Source organism: Syngnathus leptorhynchus, chromosome 6, assembly GCF_054491065.1.
Source record: "Syngnathus leptorhynchus isolate UIUO chromosome 6, UIUO_Slep, whole genome shotgun sequence".
NCBI classification, from domain to species: domain Eukaryota; kingdom Metazoa; phylum Chordata; class Actinopteri; order Syngnathiformes; family Syngnathidae; genus Syngnathus; species Syngnathus leptorhynchus.
The window spans coordinates 8,009,596-8,037,186 of record NC_141200.1 but is presented as its reverse complement, the minus strand read 5'-3'; the positions used below and the strand labels follow the sequence as shown (position 1 = coordinate 8,037,186).

The window sequence follows — 27,591 nt, the reverse complement described above, 5'->3', positions numbered from 1 at the left end:
TTTTGCCCACCTTTGTTTTAGTCTCATTTAAAAAAAAAAATCATAATAGCCTAATCATAAGGTTAAGAAACCGTTTCCAATAAGCAGTGATGATGATGATCCGTTCAATGTCTTTGTTCCGCCTCCTCCAGCGTCCACCTCACCCCACCCCACTTCCCCCGCTCCTCCCTCCTCCCGGGGCCAACCCTCACTAGATGACCGTCGTACCATCCGGTGCTTCTCCTCCACTATACCAGTTGGATCCTAACGCGAACGACGCCCTGCCAGTAGTCCAGGCAGGCGACGTTCCTCCGAAGCGATCGGCTCGACCTGGCTATGTGGAACCAGTAGCAGGACGCTTAGATCGATTTTTACGCATCTTTCTTTCTCCGTGTGACCGAGGATGAGCACCATCGCGGCGGCTACCGGATCGGCTTCTTGCCGCTTCGCCCACTACTTCGTCGTGTGTGGACTGGACCCAGAGACGGGCCTGGAACCGGACGATGGAGCAGGTAGCAAAATAAATCCTCGACAAGCCTCTAAATGTCAATGTATGTATGTTTTAGAGGAGAATGTGGTCGATTTGGTGTGTTTAATGTCGTTGTTTACAAGTATGAGATCCACTCGGAAGCCTGTCAGCTCAATTTTAATATCCACATTTAAAAAAAAATATCATCCACTACTCTGAAGGCACATCTAATGAAATACTGGGACCCTCATTTTAAATATATTTCAGCATAACTCGCTAAAAGAAAGACATAAACTGATATTCGACCAGCATCTTATTGTGTTTAGACCATCATCATTATTCAGCACAATATTTAGGTACATCATAAACAAGATCGTTTTTCTTAATATTAGCAGGATTTTTTTTCCCCCTCCGTCATATTCCAATCCTAAAAAAATATTTTAATTTCCCTAATTTTTTTGCCCATCTCATGTTAAAAAAAAACAATCCTATTTTGGCGACCTTATCTAGAATTAAGGGAAGGTGTTGTCGTGATTGATTGCGTAAGATGTCCAAGGGGTTGTCATGGCAATAACAATCGACGCAGGGAGATGCTCTTCTCTTGTGAAGGAGGCCATTAGGCTTTTTATTTACAGATGGAGCAAAGCGAAATGGGAATATATCAGTTGTTTTTGTCCTCGATGTTGACAGTGAACCGTGGCGTAGACGAATTCCGCAAAAAAAAAGTGACGTCTGGAACATCAAACGTCATTGATGTTGGAATTGGGGGAAAAAAAAACAATAGCCCTCCATCACTATGATATTAAATGCGACACTAGTCTGGGATGGAAGGAATAGCGCTGCCAATGATTTTTTTTGTCTTCTAACTAACTGCATCGCCTTTAATCGCTGGCTTCCCACTGAGAGGGTGACCGCTCCGCTGCTTGGGTGTTTGCGATCGCTGTCAATCTGCTTATGTAACAGCAGGCCATCGCCTCGCCACTGCAGCAGAAGCGGCAGCAGGATATGCTCCTTCAAGGGATTTCCTGCCTTCATGGGAACGTTGGGCCTTAAGCCGCAACCGAGCAGGAGAGTTAAAGTCATACATTCTTATCTCACACCCCTAACTGTGAAAATTACAAGTTGATCAACAATCTGATTAACAATGCCTGATTGTTGGTTTATTTTTTGTTTGTTTGTTGTATGGACTTATATATGACGTTGTTAAGTAAGTGTTATTTGTTTTGTTGATTTTTCTTTTTTGTTTTGGATGTTCGAAATAAAGATATCAATCAATCAAAATAATTCAACAGTCAACATAATGTCTAAACCTGGCAACAGAGGTGAAAAGTTTGAGTGTATTTTTTTCCATTCATTTTTATTCAACAGTACAGCAAATGTAGCACATTATAAATAGCTGAGAATATGTGTTTAATATTATTTCCTTGCCTTGTCAAATGCAGCCAGTCAGGAACAAGATTGTTTATCATAAAATAATTCACTTGAAGGGAAGTCTAACCTGTTGCTCTTTGAATTCTTGATATAATTCCAGACATTAGTCATCAGTGCCATCTTGGATATGTCAACATACCTCATAGACAGGTTTGGTGCGTGTCTGTCAGCCATGTAGACAAAATAATTACAGTGAAGGATCAATTTTACTGGCAAGGTACCTTAATCCTTTTTTTTGGTACTGGTAACGTTAAGTCAGCCTGGACTGACTCTCCCTCGGTTGAAATACAGCATTACTCATGTTTCTATCGGTCATTTAATGGTCCTTGCATCTCTAATGTACCGACTTCATGTCATATCTAATTATCTGTACTCGTCTCTCTTGTGCTTTACTGTACAGCAGGAGTTTTTTCTGATGTGTGGACAACATTATTTGTGTTTCCTTTTGGGGAGTACGACAACTGATCTCACGTCATGAAAAGGATTTACATATATATTTGAGATATTATGGCTATTCACTAATTTGGCGTGAGCATTTTTGCTGTTTGAAAATGTCGAATTGTTCACATCATTTTCCATGTCTGTGAAAACAGAGAATATCCATGTGTTCAATGGCTTGTTAAATTTGTTGTTTCGCTCCATGAGACTAGACAGCTGCTGAATGTGCAGGATTGGGATTAAGATTTGTTTTGACAACATTGTTCACGGATCTTTTCAGTTAAATAATTGGATGCAATACGCATCAATGCATTCAAAGGTATTGTACTTAAATCTAGTGTCAGTTTTATGGTAAACTTCATTAGGAAATGACAAAAGCAGCTTGACCCAAGCTTGCCTTGAAACTGTACGAGTGAGTCTCTTCATTGTGCCGGTCATGTTTTTGGAGAGGCAAAATATCCTTTAAAAGGTGTTTAATGTGTGGGTGGGGCAAAACTATACAGAAAAAAAAGATTTTTAGATTGTAATCTGTTGCAGGTAACCTCCAAATAAACAATTTACTGTATAGTACACTAAAACTGTCCTCAAAGATTAAAAAAAAAAAAAACTTTAAATAAAAACACTGTTATATATATATGGTGATTTGTGAACAAGTCAAAACTATGTAGTAATTACCCATTTTACATTCTTTTTTATATGACAAATCTACAAAACGGACCACTATTTAGTATTTGACATTTGAATCCATTGATTGTTGGAACTCCTAAACTGAAATTATTCTACACAAACAAGACTTCTCAACAATTTATGTACGTCGAGACGATTGAGCAATTGCTCTCGAATGTAAGTCAATAGAGAATTGCCAAGTACCCAGGAACAATCTGCTGTTGTTGGTTCCTCAATGCAGTGCAGTGTGTTGTGCAGCCTAATCAAATTTCACATGACGCTGCCCGTTGGAATGCCGCCTGGCTGAGGCTTCAGCTTCGACCCCTTCGCTCCAGATGACAGTCACGGGCTTGAAGGGGAATGACGAGGACTGCCTGACCCCACAAAACAAAAACACAAAAGAGTTTAAATAAGAAATTGTCAGAAAAGGAAATACCAAAGTAAAGTACCAATACTTGACAAAAAAATCTAGTAGAGTACATCTCACTACTAAGTTAGAAGCAGCTGATGCTATTTTAATCTCCTTCACTTGATATGTGTGTCTTCATCTGCTCAAGTGTTAATGCATGGGCGAGTCATTTTTTTTGCAGCTGCCGTTCAGTCAAACCAGACGAAACATTTTAAACCAGGGGTATCATTTTTGTTGCGGGCCGCATCGTAGTCATAGTTTCCTTCGGAGGGCCGTTATGACTGTCGTATGAACTTCTCATATTTATATACAGTAAAGGCTACATAACAAACTGATAAATAACTAGTTTTGAAATCAGAGATTAGTAAAAACTGTTTAAATTTAAAAAGAGATTCATGGTAATAAAAATGACTAGCAACATCTCTATTTTGTCAAAGTGAAGACAATTTACAATTTTAATATTGACAATTTTTGTATTAAAGTTGATATACAATTTGTCTAGGTGGGCCAAATATAATAACACTGCGGGCCAAATTTGGCCCGTGGGCCAGAGTTTGACTCCCCTGCTTTAAACACAAGTATCTAATCGCAGAAGACTTATCTGGCTCTTTGCTCACCGCCCATCCATTTTCAATGCCACTTATCATGTTCAGGGTGACGGGGTGCTGGAGTCTATTCCATCTGACTGACCTACAAACGATAAACTATACCCTGAACCGGTCGCTAATCACTTGCAGGGCACATTGAAGCTTATTCTCTCATTTGGGTTCAATTCAGTTCCTTACTCGCTTTTTTTGCACAATTTCAAGAAGGCACGATTCTCTCTTCTGGGCTTCTGACACTAACATGGAAATTGGAGTGCAACCACTAAAGAAGCATGATTTGACATATTCTGAGGGTGTTCCTAATTTCTATCTCACAAAGTTTTTATGACACATGAATTCCATAGAGATCCATTTTGACATGTGTTCTTGCAATGTTCACTTTCCGTCTATTGTGCATCAGTCGAAACAAATTTTCTCTCGACTGATTTTCAGGAGAGAGCTTTGAGCAGAGCCCCATTCACCGGTCCTTCAAATCAAGGGTTCTGGTCCACTACCCCGAGAGCACAGACAGGAACCCCTTCAATAAGGATGCAGTCAACACGGTGAGAATGTAGAATTAGTTCAACTTGTAAGGAGGACTTTTCTGCTTAAAAATGAATAGCAGCGGTTTAAATCGGTGTGATGTTTATGCAAATGACAAAATAATGGTAGCTATTAATAGTTTGGCTGTAGATGATATACTGTGTAAACAAAACAATGTGTAACTTTATTTTTGAATAAATTAATTGTTGTATGAAGAAAAAACAGATCAGATAAAAGCTTAGATTGTCATCTCCTGTCTTTTCTATCTTCAACTTTCAGTGACAGGTAGAATTTCAGTTAATTGGTCTTCAGTCAATTTTGTATGCCAGCTTCGTATAGTATAGTGAAATGCAGAATTACAGTTAGTTAGTCAGATTTTTTTCCAAAGGTACTTTTGTTTCGCTTTCTATGACAGCAACATTAGTCAGAAAATGATTTACTCCAAATAATTGCCTTTGAATTCAAACGACATGTAGTGACGGTTGGAATTTTAGTTAATTAATCCAGAAATGATTAATATACTACAAATGATCTTTATCAGGCACTCACTGTACTGCATGCAAGTGTTGCAAAAATGTTACATTTTTGTCATCGTTGTCATTCTCCCTCTGCGTCATCAGCTCTGCATGCCGAGGGGTCTTTCCTTCCGGACTCAAGCCGACCGCCTGGAGTCTCACTTCCACTCCTTCACCATCGGATTTGAGGACGGCTCGCGCTCCTACGGCTTTGTCCACACCTTCTACGAGGAGGTGACAGGTGCGCAGATCATCACAGCCATGCAGACCCTTCACAGGATGCACCACGTGGAGCATCACTCCGCTTCCTCTTCTTCCGCCCCCTCGTCCGCTTCCTCTCCCTCCACTTCGAGCATGGACTCGCTGGGGAGCAGCCTGGATGAGTCTGACGGCGAGTCTCTCGCGGCCGCCACCTGTTTGGGTTGCGCCGGCTCCTTCGACCCATCTCATGATACGCTGTACGTATCCAAAGCCCTCTGCCTCCTCACGCCGCTCCCCTTCCTCGGAGCGTCTCGCCACTTCCTGTCTCAGCTTCACCAAGCCGTCGCCTCTCAAACGGCGCCACCTCTCCCGCTAGAAAGCTACATTCACAACATCCTCTATGAGGTCCCCCTACCGCCGCCAGGCCGCTCGCTGAGATTTCACGGCGTGCAGGGCCCCATCTTGTGTCAACGGCCTGGCCCCGGTGAGCTTCCGCTCGGGGAGTATCCCCTGAGGGAAGCTTTCTCCTTGCTTGGCGTGGACAACATGGTGCAGCTCCTTACATGCTCCCTCCTGGAGACGCAAATCCTGCTCTACTCTCAAGGTATGAAAATCTTCTTTAGCACCATAAGTGTGTCTTCACTGCTGATCTTCTTCCTCAGACTACCAGCGCTTGATGACAGTGGCGGAGGGCATCACGACATTGTTGTTCCCCTTCCAGTGGCAGCACATCTACCTTCCCATCATTTCTACTCCTTTACACCACCTCCTGGATGCTCCTGTACCTTTCCTAATGGGCATCCAACGCAGGGATGGCGCTCAGCGAGCCTCCCTCCACCTGCCTCATGAGGTGTGAAATTCTGGGTTTGGAAATCGTTTGGTCAATTAGCGCCATTGTGATGCAATTTGTGTACAGACACATCTTCAAAAATTAGCAGCTAACAATTTACTTGGGTTGACATTTGGATTTGTTTACAAGCCACTTAAAAGTCTGTTTTACTTCCACTTTCAGAAACATTGGAGATCTTGCGCAATATTCCTTCTGGAATCAGATCTTTGTGTATTTTCTGCTGTACCTCGCTCACTAATCCAGTCAATCGTGCAACATCACTGCATGCTGTGTGAATATCTCGACCCAGCCTCTTTTAAAGTTGCCCTAGAAAGAAGGCAACCGAGTCGCTCGGGGGCATGGATGAAAGGCATGAGAGATAGTGAATAATTCATGTGAATTAATCTTCACATTGTTTTTCTGTGCAATTCGATGACACGGGGTGGGAAACAACCTTCAAAACAAACCAGGAAGTGAAGAGAGTAGGAGGATGAAGCTGAGTCAGGCTGGATCAACGTGCACCTTCCAATCGTCCCCCCCTTGAGGCATTAATCTGACTGTCAGAGGTCGCTGCTCAAGGTTGTGTGGCTACTGACTAAGCTGCGCTACTTCGACTGTGACATTTCCCTGGCTATATCTGCACAATGATTTCAGGTCAAGAAATGCATTTTTGCAAAGATAATAATTAATAATGCTTATCTGAGATAGATCGACTTAGCAACATTTTATTGTGATTCCAGAACCTTTTGAGAGAACCTCTGAGAGCTATTTGTAAAATGTTGACTAACATTTAGATACAAGAAACGGGTCAAAATGAACAAATTAGAGTAATTACTAGCTAAAACGTTTGGATATGAAAAAAAACTTAAACTTTCTAGATGAAAAAGCTTAGCAATTTCAGAATGAATAGCTAATAGACACAAAGGACAACATTGTCTCTGCAATAGAAAATTTAATATCAATATAAAACTCATATAAACTCATGATTTTCAGATTTGTAATCAATTCACAAAAGTACAAAAAAAACTCGCTTAACAGTATTCAGGCTCGGGTTTGAATCTCAGCTTTAGCCTTGCTGTGTTGGCATGTTCTCCGCTTGCTTGGGATTTCCATAAAACATTTTTATTAATTTCATTTTAATCTTAAAATCCAAATGCTTGTTTCTTTGGTGGAAATGAATGTAATTTTGTGCAGTCTTCTTTCTTCTCTTGCTGCAAAAGCTCAGCTCATCCTCTTTCGGGGTTTCAAAGTGGCAAGAACCAATTGAGCGCTTGGAAATCTTGATCTGGGATCTTAATTGAATGTTTCCAGCTCTTCCAGTTTGCCTCCAAGATATGAAGGACTGCATAGTTTCATGCAATTTTAGTTATCTGATGGGAGAGGTGATTGCATTTTTGTTTTCCCCTTGCATAGGCCAACCTTTGCTTCGTGGACATTGACAACCACTGCGTGGACCCTCCAGAGGGTCTCCCTGCCTTTCCGGACCAAGCTGAGCTAGTGCGGGAACTGAGCGACATTCTTCAGCATTTTGGGGTCCCCCTGCAGGGAAGTGTCCTCACAAAGCCCACCGTGTCCTCCCCTCAACTGAGCAGCCTAGTCCTGGAGGATCTGATGGAGGACAGAAGGAATGGGAACCTCAGGGGAGAAGAGCTGGAAGCGTTAGAGAGGCTGCAGGCTCTGGCTTGGAGATGCGGAGGAGACAAGTTATCAGGGCAAGAGAAGATGCTGGGACGCGTATTGGAGGAAGAAGAAAAGGCTTTGAGTGATGCGAAGATGAACATTCAACTAAGGGAGGTGTTTGCCGGACGCTTCGCTACAATGTTTGGCCGCTATGAGGAGTTTGTCATCCACAGTGCACACGATTTAGATTCCTGGATGAGTAATCGAGAGGGAACGTTCAACTTTGACAAGGTAAAGTGAACCTTTGTTGGTTTTTTTTGTTCTTTTTTCCCCCAGGAATATTCTAGAAAAGATTCAAGTCAAGTCAAATTTGTTTATACTTTTCAACAACAACAACAAAAAAACTGAAAATGGACATTGATTTAATTATGTACTAACATTTTGAAGGTGATTTGTACATATATTTTCTCTGCATCTTAAATGGAGGCCTTCTTCTATTATGCTACATCTTCTCTCAATAGATGTCCGATGGAACTGTGGAATAGCATGGAATCACTTTACTTGGAACCGCTATAGTTGGACCTAATTCCCCCCCCGCCCCACAGGGAATGAGAAAAACAAAAGTTGTTCGTTTATTCTCTGGAATAAAGCACAAATGGAGTCTCCAGGTCCACATTAAAGTTCAGAAACTAAGCGGACCTGCCAGGTTATCAGAGAGCTTTGGATTACTGACAAAAATAACTTAAGTACACAAATGACTCCAAGGTTTGGCAGTGGTTTAGTTAAGGCTGGTGCGGCTTCCACTTATGTGCATCTAATTGGACATATTAGCTGCAGGTCATGAAGTGCACCAGCCAGCAGAGCAAACCTTTACTTTTCTATGTACTTTCCCACGCTTTTTTAACTGTTTGTTCTTCACCGTGTGAAATTGTTTTGTACTATTTACAGTATTTTAGCAGTCATGTTTCCTGGCAGATAATAATGCTATTTTTTGATGTGTGTGCCTCTAGTAAATAGAAGCATGTCACAACAGCTCGGTTAAATTGCCTAAAATTGCATTAACTAGCATGGAATGCTATTCAATTTTTTTTGGTGCTGTTTGTTTTGGATGCGACAACCGTGATGAGCTTTTCCCCCAACACGGAGCGAGCTGATAGTATATATAGGTGAAACTTGGGCCTACACACAAAAATTTGACATTTTCCCACAAAATAATTGAAAAAAAAAAAAAAGTTAAATGTTTTTTGCCACGTTACATAATCATGAATTGGCTTTTTTTTTGGTCCAAAGTAATGGAGAAAAAGTGATTTTGTAAATGCCAAATATTCCTATGTGTGAGTTTTGATGTGTACTTTGGCTCAATATTGTTATATCTAATATTGTAATATTGATCATCAATATGTCAATCTTAATTTTATTTAACAAGTAGCATCTCATTCAACATTATTTCCTTGTGGACCTTCCGTATTCCAGGGTGCCTTCCTCTCAGCACAGCCTGTGACCCACTTGCATTTCCTATCCCGCTTCCTGGAGACGTCCATGTTTTCATCTTTTGCCGACGGCAAGGTGATCTCTCGCTGGGCTGACCGTGAGCCACTGCAACAGCTCTTTGATAGCCGCCTGGAAAGGGAGCGACTCTACGACACGGACCAGGCCGACTCTCCCGGGAGTCGCTACAGGAAATGCTCCACGCTCTTTGAATCAGGTACCCTGGAAATGCATCATGACAACATCAAAATGTATTTTGTCGTTTTTGCCTCGGGTTGTCATGCAGCAAAGGTCACACGTCTTGGCCCCGCCTCTTTCATGGATGTACACAAACATGTACACTCAATTTAAAATGTGTTTGAAAGGCGTGTTTTAATATTTACATATTTGTTATGTATTTGATTGCAATTTTAAATACATTCGTAGATCAATTATTGCATTTACATGAAATTGGCGAACATGATGCACTCATTATTCATTGAAATATCAATCAAGAAAAATGTTTAAGAAAGGAGAAAAAAAAACAAAATTTAATCAGAGTTGCCCATCTGGTTTGTGTTCAGTTGATGATTCTCTGCAGCAAATTTGCACACAAGAACATCAAACCGAATAAAACATTTCTTGTATGAATATCAAAGTCAATTTCCATAAAAGGCAAAACGAGTGCAGGATTAAGACTGCTTAGAGGGGGCGGGGTGCAAACGGAAGAGCATTAAAGATGGGGGTGCGTCAAAGAATGTGGTGGGGGATGAGCTGTTTTTGTGTCCCTTCTTCCAGTTTGCTCATTCAGCTCTTTTGACTCTATGACAAAATGTATGACGGTGCCACTTCTTTACATAATGTGTCAGAAAACCTGCTAATTTAACACTCATTATATGTGTTGTGTTTTTTATTTCTTGAATTTGAACTTGAGTTAATATTAGAATGCTGCGTATAGGCATCTTCTATGAACAGGCCTTTGTTTGGCCTCCAAGTGACAAGCACCGTTGTGTATGTCAACTTTGTGTCTATGCGTGCAGCTCAGGCCATCGAGCGCAGGCTGCTGAAGGCCGACCACACCGCCATACACCCGCACCTCCTGGACATGAGGATCGGCCAGGGTCGCCACCAGCCGGGCTACTTTCCTAAGCTGCAGGCAGATGTCCTCATACACTCCCAAAGCACCAAGTGAGTCTTTCATCCGGGGTTGACGAACAACGTCTGAAGCAGATGGCGTCATACAAAGGATGGATGACGTTATCAGTCAGAAAATGAATCGTGAACCACAGGTTCTTACGAGGGGATCACTGGGCTTGATTTTAGCCACGTGCAAAAAATCCGGAGAAATTAAATGTATGATATCTGTATGATAATAATAATAAATTATTATAATAATCAATTATTATGATTACGTGTTATGTATTAAAGAACAAGTCACTTTACAGGATAGCATAGTTACAGTAATCATAAACCTTCAGGCAACTTATACTTTAACACATATGGAACACATACAAACTAAAAAAAATAAAAAATTCCTTGAAAATCTACCATAATAATGTAGTTTACAGCCGGGGCTCACTGTTATTACAGTTTGGATTCAAGGCACGCTTCCAAATCGGGGTTACGAATCAGCTTGATTATCTTTTTGTGGATTGTAAATGGACTGCTTTTATATTGCACTTGGCTCGCTCCAATGTAGTCACAGCTCTTTTTGTCATGATTAACGCTGATGGCATAAAGTAAACTCATTTGCACACTGCAGTAGCTACATGGGATAAGAATCTTAAAAGAGATGACACTCACTCACACTTACAATCTTTCAAGAGAAGAGTGCTAGTTGCTTTCTATTTACATCATACAAAGCAATAACAAAATTCTCTAGTCAACTAATTTTTAATTTAAGACGCAATGCAAGTAAATCTTTCTAGATTTTTTTCTGAATCTGTCAAATAATAATAATAATAATATACAGATTTAGATGACAAAATCGAAGACAGTTTTGAAATCCGCATAAAAAATATCTTTGGGGACTCATAAAGCTATCTCTGATTAAAATTGGCTATTGAGCAGTGTTATAACTCACTTTACACAAGGATAGTATTTTTAGAATACTAGGTGCCTGCAATTTCTTCAGTGCTAAATGTGTGTTTACGTCCAGGCGGTCCAGTCGTGTGACAGCATCACGCAGATCCGATTCCTGGAGGACATCAGCAGAGCCTGATGCTGAACAAAGACAGGTGCTTTGTTTGGCGCTCAAACACAAGTCCGTACAAAAACACACTTTCCTTATGTCTCGGTTGATTTTGGTTCCCTTTGCAGAAGCACCCATTGGTAAAAAAACACCTTAACCATCTTAAATTTCTGGACCTGTCGCCTCAAGTCATCGCTCAGACCCACAGAGAGTTTGTTCAAGGGCTGCTGAACGAGTGTCGACTGAAGGTGAGATTCTCTTGATGGTCTGCAAAAGTCATTCTCTGCTAGGTGGTGTTTGGAATCTTTGAGTAATTCAGTAAAACAATGGCTTGCATGCTAGTAAGCAACATCAGCAGCAACATTTGTGTACTAATTCAAGAATTCAATTAGAATCTTTACGATGTCTTTACGTACTGTTAAAAAATTCAGTCAGCATTCAGTCCGTTTGACAGTTGACATCTCTTTTTTTTTTTTATCAACATTCTGAATTGGTCTATTGCTTTTCAATTCTCTCTGCTCTTCTAGACCAAACGTATGTTGATGGAGAGGATGGGGAAGGAGAATGTGGAAGTGGGTCAGGGGGAGGTCAATATCACCGGCCTGCAGGAGAACACTCTGATTCACGGTCTGTGCGACCTTCTGGAGAGAACCTGGGGCCACGGTCTGCAGATGAAACAGGTCAGATCCCGCATCTTCACATCAACCGAATGAAAATGTTTTCGGGGCACTAACAGATGTGTGTTGGTATGTTTAAACAGGGAAAGTCAGCTCTGTGGTCGCATCTGCTTCATTACCAAGCGGCTTTGGAGAAAACAGAGGTTCCTGCTGAATCTCCAGGTAAGAGAGATTGGAATGAAGCATTAGACATCATCTAGTGTAGTCCAAGGTTCCTTTTATCTCTGCGTGAGATTCAGTTTTTGATTCTGTCAAATATATCCAGGCACAGAGCAGAGAACATATGACGACGGCGCTGTCCTTCAAAAAGGATCCTTGGTACAAGATATGAGGTTAGTAACAATATGTTGTATAATAATATAACGGAAATAAAAATGCCATTTTTTGTGGGAGTAAAAACGACACATTTTATTGACACACGCCGTAGAAGTGGCTGTCGGCCGAGGGCACATTCGCGAACACGCCGACAAGCAACAGCGTCAGGACGGCAGCGTCCATCGCCAAGCCGGCAAAATATTTGCCCGACAAACCTCTCGCATCCAAATTACTACTTAATATTCTTCACTTGGCTATTTTTTTCTTCTTTCAGGTTTATCCAGACGATGAGTGAGGGAATGTCTGAGGTAGCACAAGCCCGAGCCTGGATCAGCTTGACCCTGGAGAAGAAGATGCTCTCACAGCACCTTAAAGAAATGCTTACAAACCAGGACTTGCTTAGGTAAACAATGAATTTCATCCTGTCTTTTTCTGGTGCTGTTTTTTGACCTTGTTATGTTCTTGTTTTTCTACGCAGACAGCTATACAAGCCTCACGCCTTCCTTCTCTGCGAGGAAGAAAGGGAACAGTTTCTATTTCACCTTCTTTCTCTCAACACGGTGGACTACCTTTGCTTCACGCGCGCCTTTGCCTCCATCAGTGAGTCAATACAAATAAAACTGTGACAAATCCGCCCATAGGCAAGACAAGGTTATTTGAACAGCACCATTTATATACAATGCAAATCCAGAGTGTTTTTACACGCAAGAAAAAAAAAAACTGTTAAATGACAAAATACTGATATATATATATATATATACACCAAAAGACAGATAGATGAATAGATAGATGGATGAATAGACTGACAGATGGATGATAAAAACAAGCAATGATATTATTGCTAAAAAAACAACCCGCCTCTCTACAGATATTCCCTATCGAGTCGCTATCATCCCCATGAAGAAGCTGAGCATCGCCATGGCGACGGTCAACCCGTGGGTGTGTGTGTCTGGAGAAATGGGAGATTCTGGAGTGAGACAGATCCCCAAGAATACCCAGGAGATTTTTTTCCAGGTTTGCCTCATAAATAAAAAACATTTATAATATAATATATATTATAATTATGATTATATTATAATTAAATATATATGTATTTATAAAAAAATTACAAAACAATAGCATTCATTTAATCATAATGATCTAATTTGAGGCAAAGGCAAATTTATCGCAGCTTATGAGTTTGTTGTTTTTGTTCCAGTGTAAGAACCTGGGCCGACTGAGTACTTTGCAGTTGGGACAGGAGAACTCAGGCCTGCTTGCCAAGTGTCTCATTGACTGTGTGATGGTCTACAATGAGATCACGGGACACACATACAAGTAAGAATAGCAGTCACTCTTTGAAGGCTACACGCTTTTCAAATATGCAAAATAGACTACACTCTAGTTTGCCATTTGTGCTTTACACTTCCTCTTTGGGTACACTCACCAGCCACAAAATTAGGTTCATTCCAATAAAATCAAATACAAGCACAAGTTGCTGTTTTTGGAAAATGTCTCTAGTTTGGTAATGTGTTTCGTTGTTCAGGTGCATTTTTTCCCTGCATCATTTTTTCTTCTGATTTTAAAATATGCATGATCCTCCCTGCCAGATTCCCTTGTGGCCGATGGTTGGGGAAAGGCGTGGGCGATGGCAGCTTGGAACGAGTCCTCATTGGGCAGTTGGTGTCACCTGGTGGCGAGGAGGATTTTGGAAGATGGACCGGGACGCCGCCGGAGTTAGCTTCGCCTTCCCAGAGCGTACGGGCTGTGCTGGGATCCCTTGGAAACAGGACGAGTACGTACGGAAAAGTACACGTTAACTTCTTCTTGATATTACCGACCCGACAGTATTGCTCGTGAGCAACGGCAGTTTGTGTACTTGCTTTTACTCTCTGACTGTACTCTTGTTTTTGTCTCTTGGCAGGAGTGCTGTCTGTTGAAGTCCATGAAGACATGAGGGAGGCAGCTAATAATCTCGTCAAGCACTTTCACAAACCTGAACAAGAGGTGTGTGTATGTAATGTAACACTTATCATCAATTTCAGGCCAATGTGAAAATGTCTCTCTTTGTCCCTTTCAATTCTGCCAGAGAGGCAACCTGACCATGTTGCTATGTGGCGAGGGAGGCCTGGTTCCCTCTTTGGAGAAGTTTCTCCTCCATGGCTTCAAGTCCAGTCGTCTTTTCCAGAGAAACGTGTTTGTTTGGGACTTTGTGGGTGAGTTATTTGATGTAATGTAAACTTTGTGTTGGTCTCCTTCTATAGGCTTCCTAACTGAATTCAACTCCATTCCACTTTTACTTAATGCTAAATCTAAGGCTATATTTGGACTTTTGGATAGTGTGAGATTTTTTTTGTATGAGTTGAAAGGGGTTTTGATGTGTGATTTTGTGTGTGTGTGTGTGTGTGTGTGTCACGTTTTTGGGCGTTTTAAGAAGTGATTTTTCTTTTTAAATCTTTTTTGGCACCTCATAGAAATAAAAATTATCAGTTGAAATGTTTGTAAAAATTGATATAGGCATAAAATGTGAATTTTCCACGTAACGGCAGTCTATATCCATCCTTAAAGTTATGTATATGTGTGTCTCTTTAATAGAAAAGGCTGTGGTTTCCATGGAGACGGCCGACCAGCCGGGCCACCCTCCGGGCTCAATGCTGATAAAGGAGCCGCCTTGCGACTTACTGTGCCACTACGTCAACTCCATCAGCGCTTCGCCACGAAACATTGGGAAAGAGGGCAAATTCCAGCTTTTGGTTTGCCTGGGAGTCAGGTGAGAGGCTCCACAATATGCGCATTTACCTGATCACTAATCGACTCATGCAACTAGCTTGACATATGATCAAAAACACTATAGATGAGCTAAAAGAAATTAACATAGCAAACTATCTGCATTGAATGTTTAACCAGCTGGCCTGTTCTCTTCTTAGGGACCGACTCCTTTCTCAGTGGCTTCCGCTGTTGGCCGAGTGTCCCCTAACGTCACGCACCTACGAGGATGGCGCCTTGATGCGTGACCGCGCCGCTGTGCACTCTCTCTCTCGCGTCCTGCACACGCTCAACGAGTTCACCGTCACGCTGGAGACTTCGCTGGTCAAGGGCGTGGTCCTCTGACGTCCCCTAACTGTGGTCACCCCTTCTGAACTCCTCATTTGCTATAAACATCTATAAAAAAAAAAATCCCCTGTGGACGGGAAAGATGCCACGTGAGGTCCAAACCTGTTGCCCTGTAAATGTCTTTACACACTGTACCTGCTTTGGGATGTAGTCAGATCCCCCTTGTGTGATTACACTGTGGAGAAGAAAAATAGGTGGACAAAATTCATCAATTCCAACTTCACATGGACAGACGGTCAGTGTTTATTTTTTGTACCTCACATCGGGTGCACGCTCAGAAAAAATAAGCGCAGTGTTGTTTCTTGTCATATGGATAATACCCTTAAAAAGACTACTTTTGTTCCTCTGACGCTTTACAATTTCGGCACAAACTTCACCTGAAAAATTTAAGGCCTGTAATAGTCAAAAAAGTGAAGAAAAAAAAAACAAAAACTGGGTAACACAAGACAGGTGACAATTGTTACTGTTACAGTGACAATATGGTGGAAAACTTCATTTATCTCAGTGGTTCAATTGAGGAAGTGAAACGCATAGAAAAATATTGTGTGGCGTGTTACGTCGGCGAGTTTGCATTTGAATACCAGAGCGTGAGTTGTGCTCGACAGCAGCTGTTCTGTTCTGTGTTTTACAATTCTCTCTGCGTTCAATAATCAGCTTAAAAGTGCATTGATCACTAGCTCTCCTTCACTACTTGCGAAAGCATTATGCTAAGTATACTACTTATAAACCCATAAAAAATGATCACTTAAAAATCACAAGTTCTTTTTATGTGTTTATAATTTTAACACAGTGATTCTCAAAGTCGATTACAAAATAGAAACATCGTCTAAGTACAGTTCAGTTGTATTAAATAGATTTGTAATTAATATTAAAGAACTGTCTGTTTTAAACATTTATTTAAAGATTTATAAGAAAAAATATTCATCTTTTATGTGCAATACAATTAAATGAGAACAGTCCTTTGTTCTCCAATATTTAAGTGCAGTGTTCAAACGGCATAATGCTACAATCGCTTCCGATAATATTAAATGTACTTTTTAGGAGTAAAGTCTGTATTTTTTTTTTTTTTACTTGTTAGTTGGTGTAAACTGTTTGTCCGTCACTGGTCAAATAGGAGTTTCACTTGAACTACTGAAATAAGTGAATTTTTGGACTAAATCTTATTTAGTAATGAGATGCAACCTATACACAGATAATAATCCTATTTTGCCTTGAGCGTGTACTTACCCCTTTCAGTGTTTACTCCCTTCCTACTCTTGTTGCTTGCACTCTGTTGACTTATAACGAAACACATGCATGGCCAATCCATTTGTTTTGTCGCTATAGTGTATTGTGATGCCAACTATCAGGACTTGGGCCTTATTTACTTATTTCGACACCAAAAGAACGCTTTGTTCCCCCTGTGTTGTGGTATGTTATGATGCTCTTGTTCTTATTATATCGGCGCTGTTAACTTCACTTTTTTTGTGTTGACCAGACTCAGAATATTCCAGGTCCACTTCCTTTCTTGTAAATATGGTTAATAATCTCTCAATATTGTGAAATGTTTTCCAGTTCCAATACATTGTGTCCAAACTGTAGATTCTGATCCTGTGTATGGTGGTCCTGCTGTTTGTATTATACATGAAAGTGAAAGCACCAGCTGGTAAAAACCACAAAAGTATTATACAGTGTTCCTCTTTTCTCGGAAGGATACATTTAGCAACTTTTGAAAACAGTTTTCATCCTCTCCGATAATTTAAACACATTTAAATTGATAGAAACACAAACATATTCTTTAGCGCCTGTTCTTACACTCTTTCTGTCAAGGAATCACTTTGGGGAAAAGGAAAGAAGAGGACTGGTTCGAGTATTAAAATGCAAAATGTGCAGTTGAAATCTACTGTAACTAAAAATGATGACACGTTGAACCCGAACCACATCATTACATCTACAACTAGCCATGGATGTTAGTGGTTATAACTTTCCAAGCAACTCCTTTCAAACGCAGACAAGCAACACAACAGAACATACAGGCCTATCTTTGGCCGAGAGCTTAATTGCCCAAGTCATTTTTCAGCATTTTTAGAAAACAAGAAGAGATCAGTTGTCTTAGTTTACTATTGCACAAAAATAAAGAAAAAAAAAACAGAAAGAGAAGAATAACTAGCAATTTTAGTTTGCGACATTCTCTACCTCTTATTCTTGCTGTTAATTAATTATGTTGTATCTCTTGAGAAGACCTCCATACTGACCGGCATGTTGTGGAACAATGTGGTACTAGACCGAAGCCTAATTCGGACTTGCTTGGGTCTTGTAAAACCGCCTAAAAGCGCTTGCAAAAATATCTGTGATACAGTGGTGGTTCCCTGTATTGCATTTCATTTACCAGTTTGGAAATGCTGTCTTTGTCCTGCACTGCCCTGCGAGCACTATGTAACCCAGCCTCTATTGTCATTTAAATACAGATTAGAGAGAGCAATAAATGAAGGTTATCTATGAAAATGTGATGTCACAGATTAAAGTTACTAATGAAACAAGTGGAATGAATAGTTTTTTTTCCCTCTACCTACCTTAAATTTGGTTGTGAAGTCCAGCAGAGTGTCTCGATTTACTGTACGAGTTAAATTTGTACCGTGACTGCGGATGAGTGCCTTTTAAGGGGTGTGACTTGGTGACAGTGCTGCAAACTGTCAGTAAGTTTTGATGCAATGCAGGAATCCATAACTAAGCAAAGGGTAATGGAAAGGATGCATTTGAGAATTGATTTGTCATGCATATTTCAATTAATGTGGATTTTTTTTTCAATCAAATAAAAAAAAAAAAAAAACTCTGTGTATCCTGAATTGTTCGACATGGATTGTTTTTAGACACTGGATGTTTTGCGGGGTAAAACGATTGCTTTACATTGAATCGATTTTTTTTTCTTTTATAGTTTTCAGACATATTTTGTTTTTACTCCGAATTATTATTAACATTAAAAAATAGATTTTTTTTTATAAATAATTTTCAGACATTTTGTTTTTAATCTGAATTATTATTCACAATTAAAAATAGAGGCATAAAATCTTTGCGAGAAATGTGGTTGTTTATCGATTTAAAATTAGGTATAGGTGTTTTGATGTAAAATACTTTCAACTCAGATAGCATCGCTATCGCAGTTGAGCGGTCCGCTTTCTGCCATCTGGCGGGTCTGGAGTAACAGCCCCGCCCCTTTGCCGACATTCTCCAATGTGCCCTAGCAACCGGGGCCGAGCCCCCAGTTCCCGCGCAACGTTCCCATCCTTATATGGGCATCAGAATGCAGACGCACGTTTACGTCACGATGTCGTTTATGCAAATGAACACGATTGAAGAATCATATCGCGGCCTCCAAAATGGAGGCGTGTTAGAGCGGCGCATGCGCACTGGTGTCCACAACTCTCCAGTCCGGCCCACAGGCGCAGACATCAACAAGAGACGCGTAGTCCCGTTTGAAAACACAAACCCTAGACGGAATACTACTTTTGTTTTCGCCAACTTTACACAACTTTGCAAGGTAAGCATCCAGTATTTTTTATTTCTTTTTAAAAATGATTTCAAAGCCGGTGGGTTTGGAGTCTTCGGACTCTTAAGCCATCTAATTCTACAAACTCCTCCTGAGTTGTGCGATTTCCCTCTGTTCAACGGCCGTTTAACGCGTGGGTCTCGCCGTTATGAGATTAAAGTTGGATTTGAAGTGAAGAAAAATGCCGAAAATGTCTTTTTGTAAAAAGAAGAAACTGATCTTGCTGTATTCGCAACGCATGCAATGGCTGTTGTTGTTCGTAGGACGATGTAGCTGGTAACCGGGGCCGGGGGGGAGGGTGTTGTTGCGGGGCGGGTAAAGCAACCACTCCAAAATGTCGATATAAGTCGTTTTTTACAATAGAATAGTTGCAAAATTGTGTGCGTTTGTACGCTTTAAAGTGTACATTGTGGCGCTAGTGGGGCGTGTGTCCCAGCCAAGTTGGAGGAGCTCTCACGCCCACCCGTGAGCGGGAGCACGCGGCGGCAGGCTGTCAACAAAACAAGCTAACGCGCACACATCGCTGTCCCCGGCAAATGCTTCACTTAATAATAATAATAATAAAAACATTGTTTGTCCTCCGCTAATATTTGTTTACGTTTAAGAACAGAGGGCTGTGCTTGTTCCACGACGCTTTGAAGAAAAAAAGCATCGAAGTGGACGCTGCTAAAGAGTTCAAATTACACCATTACGTTTTCGTCGAGAGTGAAAATGTGTTAAATCTTCGACTGTTCGACTACTTGGCGTTGTAAAACGAAGTAAACGTCGTCGAGCGCACCAAACAAAGTAGCTTAGTAGCGGTGCATTTTTTTTAAAGATGGGTGCGCATGAAGCAGGTCGTGTGGCGTGCCATGCTGCCTCGGCCAAAGAGTGGGCGGTGGAAAACAAAATGACGACTTGCACTTTTCCGTTTAAGGAAACCAAGCTCTGATAGAGATAAAGAAGAGGTCGCGACAGTTTTGTTGGTGATTTGTGGGACTTTTAAAATAAAACCGTGTGATAATTGTGTTAGTTCGCATCACATCTTCCTCCGCCACGCGCTATTTCCGCCGCCTTTCAAGTGTGTGTTCGTTGCCATGTTGAGTTACGTCACAGTATTGTAGCTGTTGCGGAGATCGCGTGCGGCTGCGAAGATGCGCCACTCTGGAAGCGGAGTGACAGCTTTACCTTGTCAGTCGAGTACAGTTGCGCTTTGATTTAAGATCTTAATTTATTCCGTGACCGTGCTCGGAACTTAAAAAGTAACACGTATCTCAATAAATTGTTTCGAATAAACACATACATGTTAAAAAATGACTGGCTCTTATGTTTTTGGGCTAACCGTATTTTAACTGATTATGGTATTATGTGTGTGGCACTGTGTGGGTTATTAAACGTTTTGTCTCAACAGAGCATCGTGGACAATAACGATACATATTTTTTTTTACCTTGAAAGAAAAGTCACTTTTCATCATGGGGTTGCTTGTAAAACAATGATGATTATTATTTGAACACTTTAAATCAATGTTGCTGCTTATCCTGTCATAACAATAAAGCAGTGAAGGTCAGAGATGCCCACGATTTTAGTGCATTTACACTTGACCTTTACTTTATTACAGAAGTTGCAGTGGCTTTCCTCACAATAATTCTGACCTTCAAAATTAGATTTGACTTGGTGTGGGCTGCACACATGCAGGGTTCCCAGAAAGCCTTCAAAAGGAACTGAAGGCATTTATTAAACTTGCATATTTCCCGTCTTAAAAATGTTACTCTGTGGTCGAATTGTATCAAGAAGTAAATCTTACTTTTTTTGTGTGTAGATAAGATTTAGGTAGTTTGCTTGCTGCAATGCCAAAGCATGTATTTCAAGTTAGTAGAAAATCTTGTGGCACCCCACCTGACAAAAATGTCCCAAAAAATGGACATTTTCTCATAAAAAGCCATTTTTTTTCTGGCTCTCGTATTTGTCATTGAACAAAAGCACATTATAATTGGCCTAAATTTGGTTAAATAGTAAAAATGCACTCTTGATTTGTGGTCTAATCTAATGGCAGTTATTACAAGCATCTGTATTTTATTGGTCTTTTTGGATATTCACACCCGAGTGTGCTCTCTGTGCGCTGTGATATCTCTGTGACTTCATACTGTCAGAAGACCGCCTGGGATTGATGGGGGGGGGGGGGGACGCACACACACACACTCTCAGTCCAAGGGGGGTGCGGCTCTGCGCGTTTTGCCGCAGTTGTGCTCACCATGTGCTGTGGAGACTCCAGTTTTGCCTAGCAACATAGCGGCATCCCTCTACAGTGGGCGTGCTCATTGCATTCATAATCATGGTTGGGCTTTTTAGTCCACGTCAATGTTCGCCTGAAGCTTGGGCGTGCGTGCAATGTAATATTTTGGACCGGCCAAAACCAAGGCATGCATGCCGAGAACTCAGCATGGTGACATGATCTGTCTGACACGCTGTCTGACTGTTGACCTACTTCCCCCCCCATCACAAACACATCCAACAACACCAGCCCATGTGGGTCACAGCAAGGGATGCAAAAAAAAAATGTATTTAGGGCTTGGTTCGTGACTAAGCATCCCGTTTTGGGATTAATTTACATGTGAAATAAATACAATAAAATAGTGGTCTGATTATGACCTTTGATGGATTTACCTTAGTGCCCAATTACGATTTATCGCAGTGGATATATTTAATTTTAAAGGACATAGTTTTACTCACACCGCCTACTTTAAATGCATTGATACATATCAAAACACAACTGTTAAAGTATTCAACGCCTGTTCTCGTTTTTGCTGGGAAAAAAAGGACACTATTGACTGTTGATGTCATTGAAAAGGTTATAATTTACAACATCTAACTGTGATTTTCTTTGCTCGCAGATGTTTGGCTTCCACAAGCCAAAAATGTACAGGAGTTTGGACGGCTGCTGCATCTGTCGAGCAAAGTCCTCCAGCTCTCGCTTCACGGACAGCAAGCGCTACGAGAAAGACTTCAGGAGCTGTTTCGGGTAAGTGTAAGAACAGAGGGAGTGGTGAGAAAGTGTCACTTTTTGCCCCCTAACGAATTGCCTTGCAGATTGAGCGAAACGCGGTCTGGAGAGATCTGCAACGCTTGTGTGCTCCTGGTGAAGCGATGGAAAAAGCTACCGGTGGGAACAAAAAAGAACTGGAACCATGTGAGTGTGACACCTCGGCTGAAACATTGCCGGAGCTAGAAGGTTCTTCCTTTCTTTTTCTCTTTGAGGGATGGGTGTTTGAAGTCTTGTCTGCACAGGTGGTTGATGCCCGAGGTGGTCCCAGTCTAAAGTTGACCTCCAGGCCCAAGAAGATCAAGTCCATCAGCAAGAAAGCCCGTCCGAGCCAGATCAACAGGCTGCAGAAAGAGCTCAAAAGAAACAGTTAGTTCTGCCTTTTAGACTTAAACCTGGCATGTAGCGTGTAGTGTTTCTTTGCAAAGTGACACTAAAACAAAATATCAGAATGAACCTTAAAGTTCATATGGGAACTTAATTTGACCTGCTATGAACCTTTGGTTCTCTCTTATGCACCTTTAGATTCCGATGCACACAGCACCACATCCAGCGCTTCCCCAGCTCAGTCTCCCAGCTACAGCAATTTGTCCGATGACGGCTCGGACACTGAGCTCAGCCAAGGGTCTGGCCGCTCACCTGTCTTCTCCTTCCTGGATCTCACCTACTGGAAGAGGTACAGTCGTTTCAACTGCTTCAGCTGCGATGACAAGAAAATTGTAACATCATTAATTTTTAAAATGTGAGACCGCACACTTGAAACAAAAGTGCTTTTTCAAGTGAAGTCAAATTTATTTTTATGGGCCTTAATCACAAAAACGTCTTAAAGGGCTTCACATGGCCACAGTTGACAATTATTCTCAACATTCCCTGAACTTAACCTCCAGTAGGACAAGGAAAAACTCTCTAAACCCCTAACTGGGGAAAAATCTGAAACCTTGAGAAGGGACCGCAGTATTGGAGGATGTTTGTAAAAGAGTGTTTGGTGATTGCTTTTTTTGTTTTGTCCAGACAAAAAGTGTGTTGCGGAATCATCTACAAGGGTCGCTTCGGTGAGGTTCTCATCGATCCCCACTTGTTCAAGCCCTGCTGTCGCAAGAAGCAGCAGCAGCAGCAGCAACAACAACAGGAGCGGCACGAGGAAGAGGACGAAGATGAAGAAGAGGATGAAGAGGATGATGACGATGTGGAGGAGGAAGAGGTGGAAGTTGAGGCGGGAGATGTGCCCGTCAGCCGCGTGACGTCCACATCCGAGGAGGAGCAGCAGGCAACGGAGACCACAATGACGACAACGGCGGTAGCGCCGGCGGCGGCACAGCTATGCGTTACCGTGGTGACGACGTCAGAAGGAAGCTGGTAAAGTCGCAAAGGTCTCCTGCGCGCATTCCCCCACCCCGTCCTCCTCAAGCACTTGCAAGGCGCATCACGCCGCCTTCGGTGATTTAAAGCAGCTGAAGATCTTCTGGTCTTCTCCGTCAAAAGGCCAGAGATTTGTTTGATGTATTGGAACAGTGTTTCCCAACCTGTATTGAGCCAAGGCATAGACTTTCAAACAATCACACACATCACACTATCAAAAAATGTCATAAACGTAGACATCCAGGTTACTTATCTGTCGCTGGCAGAGATGGATGAGCAAAGAAAGATATATTGCTTGTAGTTAATGAATAGGAATTTGCAGAGCAATTTGGTGAAATCGGATCATTTGGATCATAATACAGTATTGAAGGCTACAAAGGAGTGTACATTTTCCAGAAGGTTTCCATTAAGATAGGCAATTTTTATGATATATTATCCTTTGGCAACCTTCCCTCTAAATCACAGTGGTGCCTTATAATACAAGTTGCAAATTAATTTACTCCATTGAAATGAACTGAAATGCCATTAATCTGTTCTTGCCTCCGCCCCAACAAACATGTTAGCAATCTGTTTTTTTTTTTAAATTAAAGGAAACTACCGCTCTTTATTGTATTTTATAAAGACATGAGAACATTAACTGGATTCAAAGAATTAAGCAGTAGTTGCTCATGATTAATCAATTGTGGCTCCCTCTACTGTGCATCACTTGGCCACTGGGGGAAATTATGATTGTCACGCAGACACAAACAAAGGTGATTTTTCACAAATGTGACTGACTTGATAAGCGGCACTAATATTGAGGACACAGAATTATATGTCCGTGATTATTGTTATGTTGTCAGTCATTGTAAGCATTAAGATGAATGGACTTTTTCTTTTGAACAAAGTATCTTGGTTGCTTTAACACATTGTTCGAGTCTTTGTTTCATCTTAAGTTTGACAATAACGGGACTTATTTGAGTAACTGAGAGTATTGCAGTGGCAGCAAAGAATTGTTCATGAGCTAGTTCTGTAAAGAGTTGAGTTGTATGGTATCTCAAATTTTTGCATGTAAGTCAAACAAAAAAAGCTGAGGGGGCAACTCTTATCTCATGTCACAAATACTTAAAGGCACCACTGTAACTTGGAATTGAAAGTACTTAAAGTCAGCACTGTAACTTAGAATTGGGGGTGATTTGGGGGAAAATGACCACATTCATGCACATATACAAACATTTTGTTTTGCCATAAGGCATTAGTCCAAAACAACAACAAGCAGGACATTTCAACAGATTTGTGTTAGCGAAACTTGACAAAGTTCAAGTTCCCTGTTTGAGCCAACCTTCATTTTAAGCACATAAATACATCCCTATTGCCACGGCATACTGGTTGGGAATCACTGTACTGTATCTGAAAGTCAACATACGGACTTTGATGTCTTTCATCTCACCATCCTGACAAATGGACCATCATCTCGCGTGTGTTTTTTTTTCTCTTTGTCTTTAGATACATGCTGGACTTTTAGTTTGCAGGTACATTTAGATCTTCCCCAAGACCTCTGTGTTACTTTAAGGTTCATCAGCAACAATTTTGGATGTAAATCTCAAAAGAATGAGCATTTAGAGTACATTTAGACAAACACACACACATTTGTCATGAAAGAATTTAAGACTTTTTTTTTTTTTTGAAGAGATTTTTGTGTTTCGCCGCCATACTTCTGCAATTTTCTTTTGTCGCCCCACTCCTGTAATATTTGGTAAAAGCCGATTTTTGGGGGATAGTCTTGATATCCGGTATAAGGTACTAGTGTATGATTTGTCCTCACTAGTTAAAAAAAGAGTTAAACGCACTAGTAGTTTTGTTCACTACTTTATGGCAGTTGACTAGGACATCTTTGGCATACTAGTAGGACTACATGGAACTAGTGAGGCAAAACTGACATCTGCAGGCTACTAGTACTATGAGAGAAGTGAAGTATGATTTTATGCCAGAGGCTTGCAGTCGTCATCAAGTCATTTGTGCAGTAAAATACTGTTGTCTTATTAGTTTGTTAAAGTTGTTTAACACAGCGCATACTATTCAGGACCTTTAACTGGATTTTTAGGATCTTGGAAAAAAATCTCAAACAATGGCTTCTTCCTGTTCCAAGCGTAACTTTAGTGGCACTCACTCGCTCCGTCAAGTTAGTTAGTGTATGCCAACCGGATTAGTGTGACGTGTGTGCAAACACTGAGTGAGCTGTGCTCCAGTTTGAAAGCAGGCAGGCCTATTCACAGCTTCAACAGCAAATGCACCAGCCTTACTCTCGCGTCTCTCTTCCTCTCTCGCAGACACACAACGTGCTTATAGTGTTCATTCCCAATCAATTTTGACGAACAAGAGTGAGAGACAGAGGGACAAAAAGGGCCAGTCGCGTTTATTTATTGTGGCCTCAGCAACACATAGTGCTTTTTTTTTTTTTTTTGCATAACTGGCAAAGCCCACTCATCCAAAAGACCCCCACGATCTGATGCATGAGTCGAATAAATTGCATGGCCTTATAGAAAGTGTAAATCTTACTTATTTTAATTATTGTTTTTATTTTGGAGCAATTTCTCTTGATGAGATTATTTTTGTATGCAAACAGAAAAAAAAACAAATGTGGGAAAAAATAGAAGTGTCTTTGCATAACAATAACACACACCACGACAGCAAAAAGAGAGAATCAACTTTTCAGCAATATCGATATCAACCATTTCTGTCATTCCCCGGTCAGTATATGATGTAAAAGTAACTTTATACACGCTTCTGGAGAGCTTTTCTTCCAGTTCAATTTTCTTGATATCAATCTTAAGAGCCATGTACTAGTACACTAGTTGTCTTCACTAGGAAGACAATTTGGAACGCTATCTTTTCTACTGTATCTCCTGTCAACTAATGACAGTATTTCCTCAAATATCAGTGTTTTTTTTTTTTTTTTAATTAGAGACCCCCTTTTAAGATGAACATCATTGTCTATAATTTAACTGATAACCCATTTTAAGATTGCACTAGGAGACCAAAAGTGGCCCAAGTAGTGACCAAAAAAAAAAAAAACTTTACTACTGAGGCATTTGTGTTAATAGTAGTGCCATGAATTGTTTACTAGTACATGGCCCTTAAGATGGATTTTGTTGATATCAAATACATGTTCTAATGGCTTTGGACACAAGCTAAAATTCTATGCCAATGCTCTTGTATACCACAAATGTGTTGTGATACCTGCAGATATCATCTATTTTGTAAAAATCGGTTTGAGAGAGGTGGATTTTTTTGTGTATTTATTTTTTTCAATTTTTGACACTGCTCACTTGTGTGATAAAAGATTTTTCTATTATTTTGCTTACCTAAATGTTCGGGACAAATCCAAGCAGCATGCAAACTGACGGGAAAGTGAAATTTTCTTATTTATTTTTTTTCTTTCTGCGCTTGCTTAATAACTGGATAAGTGAGCGTAGAAGATGAATATTCATCAAGTGGAAGCCAAAGCACATTCAAATTCCTCTCTTTTGCCCCCAATGTCAAAAGCAATGCAGGTTTTCTAATGACACTTGCGCTTGTTTGAGGTCATTTGTATGTATGTTTGTTATTCTAAAAAAAACAAACACTAATATGACGACATTTCATATTGTAGTCGGGAGGCAGCTGGTAGATTATGTATATATTCCAATCTTGGGTGGGCTCTGAAATTGTTTGGTTATTTATTTATTTCATATTTATTTCTCTCTTGAGTTGTAATACTTGCTCTGAATTCTTTCCATCTCAAGCGGCCGCATCGTGAAGTTTAGCTGCGCAAATTCTCCCGTGAGATTTGCGGTCACATCAAATGACTCGGTTGTCCCTACTTGTGAAGTGTTACATATTTATTTCCTTGTCATTTGACTCGTGTACAACCTAACTTATTATCTGCCGTCATTACTTTAGATGTGTGTCACCGTAGACTGAGCAGCTGGTAGATTGCAACGGAACTGTATTCCACTCTCCCTGTTTTTAGTCCCATAGCTTAGACAAAGATCACTAGGATCCACCGCGCTAGACTTTGCATGTATTGTTTGCTTCGCATTTATTTCGCTTACACGTTAGAGGACGCGCTTTTGTATTTTTTATACATCATGTACTTTTTTTACTTGTCCCTTAATAAAAGTAATTTTGTGAGTTTTATGGGAATGTTCTGTGTCAATTGTTCTGTGACAAAAGTCAAAGCAACAAAGACAATATGATGTAGTAAAGAACATGCATATAACTTCACCCCTAATGCAGCC

The 27,591-nt window shown here is 40.7% G+C and overlaps 2 protein-coding genes and 1 long non-coding RNA gene across 4 annotated transcripts; 2 read left to right on the top strand and 1 right to left on the bottom strand.

Annotated features, from left to right (window-relative positions):
- The first annotated feature begins 174 nt into the window (after positions 1–174).
- LOC147055788 (DENN domain-containing protein 5B-like) lies at positions 175–18,219 on the top strand. 2 transcript variants are annotated; one of them, XM_085914536.1, is made up of 21 exons: positions 175–491; positions 4,430–4,539; positions 5,140–5,839; positions 5,898–6,085; positions 7,478–7,975; positions 9,158–9,389; positions 10,192–10,339; positions 11,310–11,388; positions 11,471–11,590; positions 11,870–12,022; positions 12,103–12,181; positions 12,285–12,351; positions 12,447–12,737; positions 12,813–12,934; positions 13,203–13,348; positions 13,533–13,651; positions 13,924–14,108; positions 14,238–14,320; positions 14,403–14,529; positions 14,909–15,083; positions 15,241–18,219. In XM_085914536.1, exons 1-21 carry the CDS (start codon positions 383–385, stop codon positions 15,422–15,424), a joined length of 3,915 nt encoding a protein of 1,304 aa, XP_085770662.1. In that variant the 5' UTR covers positions 175–382; the 3' UTR covers positions 15,425–18,219. The 2 variants fall into 2 exon arrangements, with proteins under 2 accessions (XP_085770662.1, XP_085770663.1); XM_085914537.1 differs by having other exon boundaries at positions 12,609–12,737; positions 15,241–18,218.
- Positions 12,414–18,022, bottom strand: LOC147055789 (uncharacterized). The gene is made up of 4 exons (XR_015066442.1): positions 17,980–18,022; positions 15,563–15,602; positions 14,197–15,494; positions 12,414–14,092 (listed from the first exon to the last, which is right to left on the bottom strand). It is a non-coding gene; the product is annotated as an uncharacterized LOC147055789 (long non-coding RNA).
- Positions 18,220–18,796: 577 nt separating the features above from the next.
- Positions 18,797–27,496, top strand: sinhcaf (SIN3-HDAC complex associated factor). The gene is made up of 6 exons (XM_085914901.1): positions 18,797–18,944; positions 21,825–21,952; positions 22,021–22,120; positions 22,219–22,342; positions 22,499–22,649; positions 22,985–27,496. The coding sequence occupies exons 1-6, from the start codon at positions 18,807–18,809 to the stop codon at positions 23,331–23,333; spliced, it is 990 nt and encodes a 329-aa protein (XP_085771027.1). The 5' UTR covers positions 18,797–18,806; the 3' UTR covers positions 23,334–27,496.
- Positions 27,497–27,591: the final 95 nt, after the last annotated feature.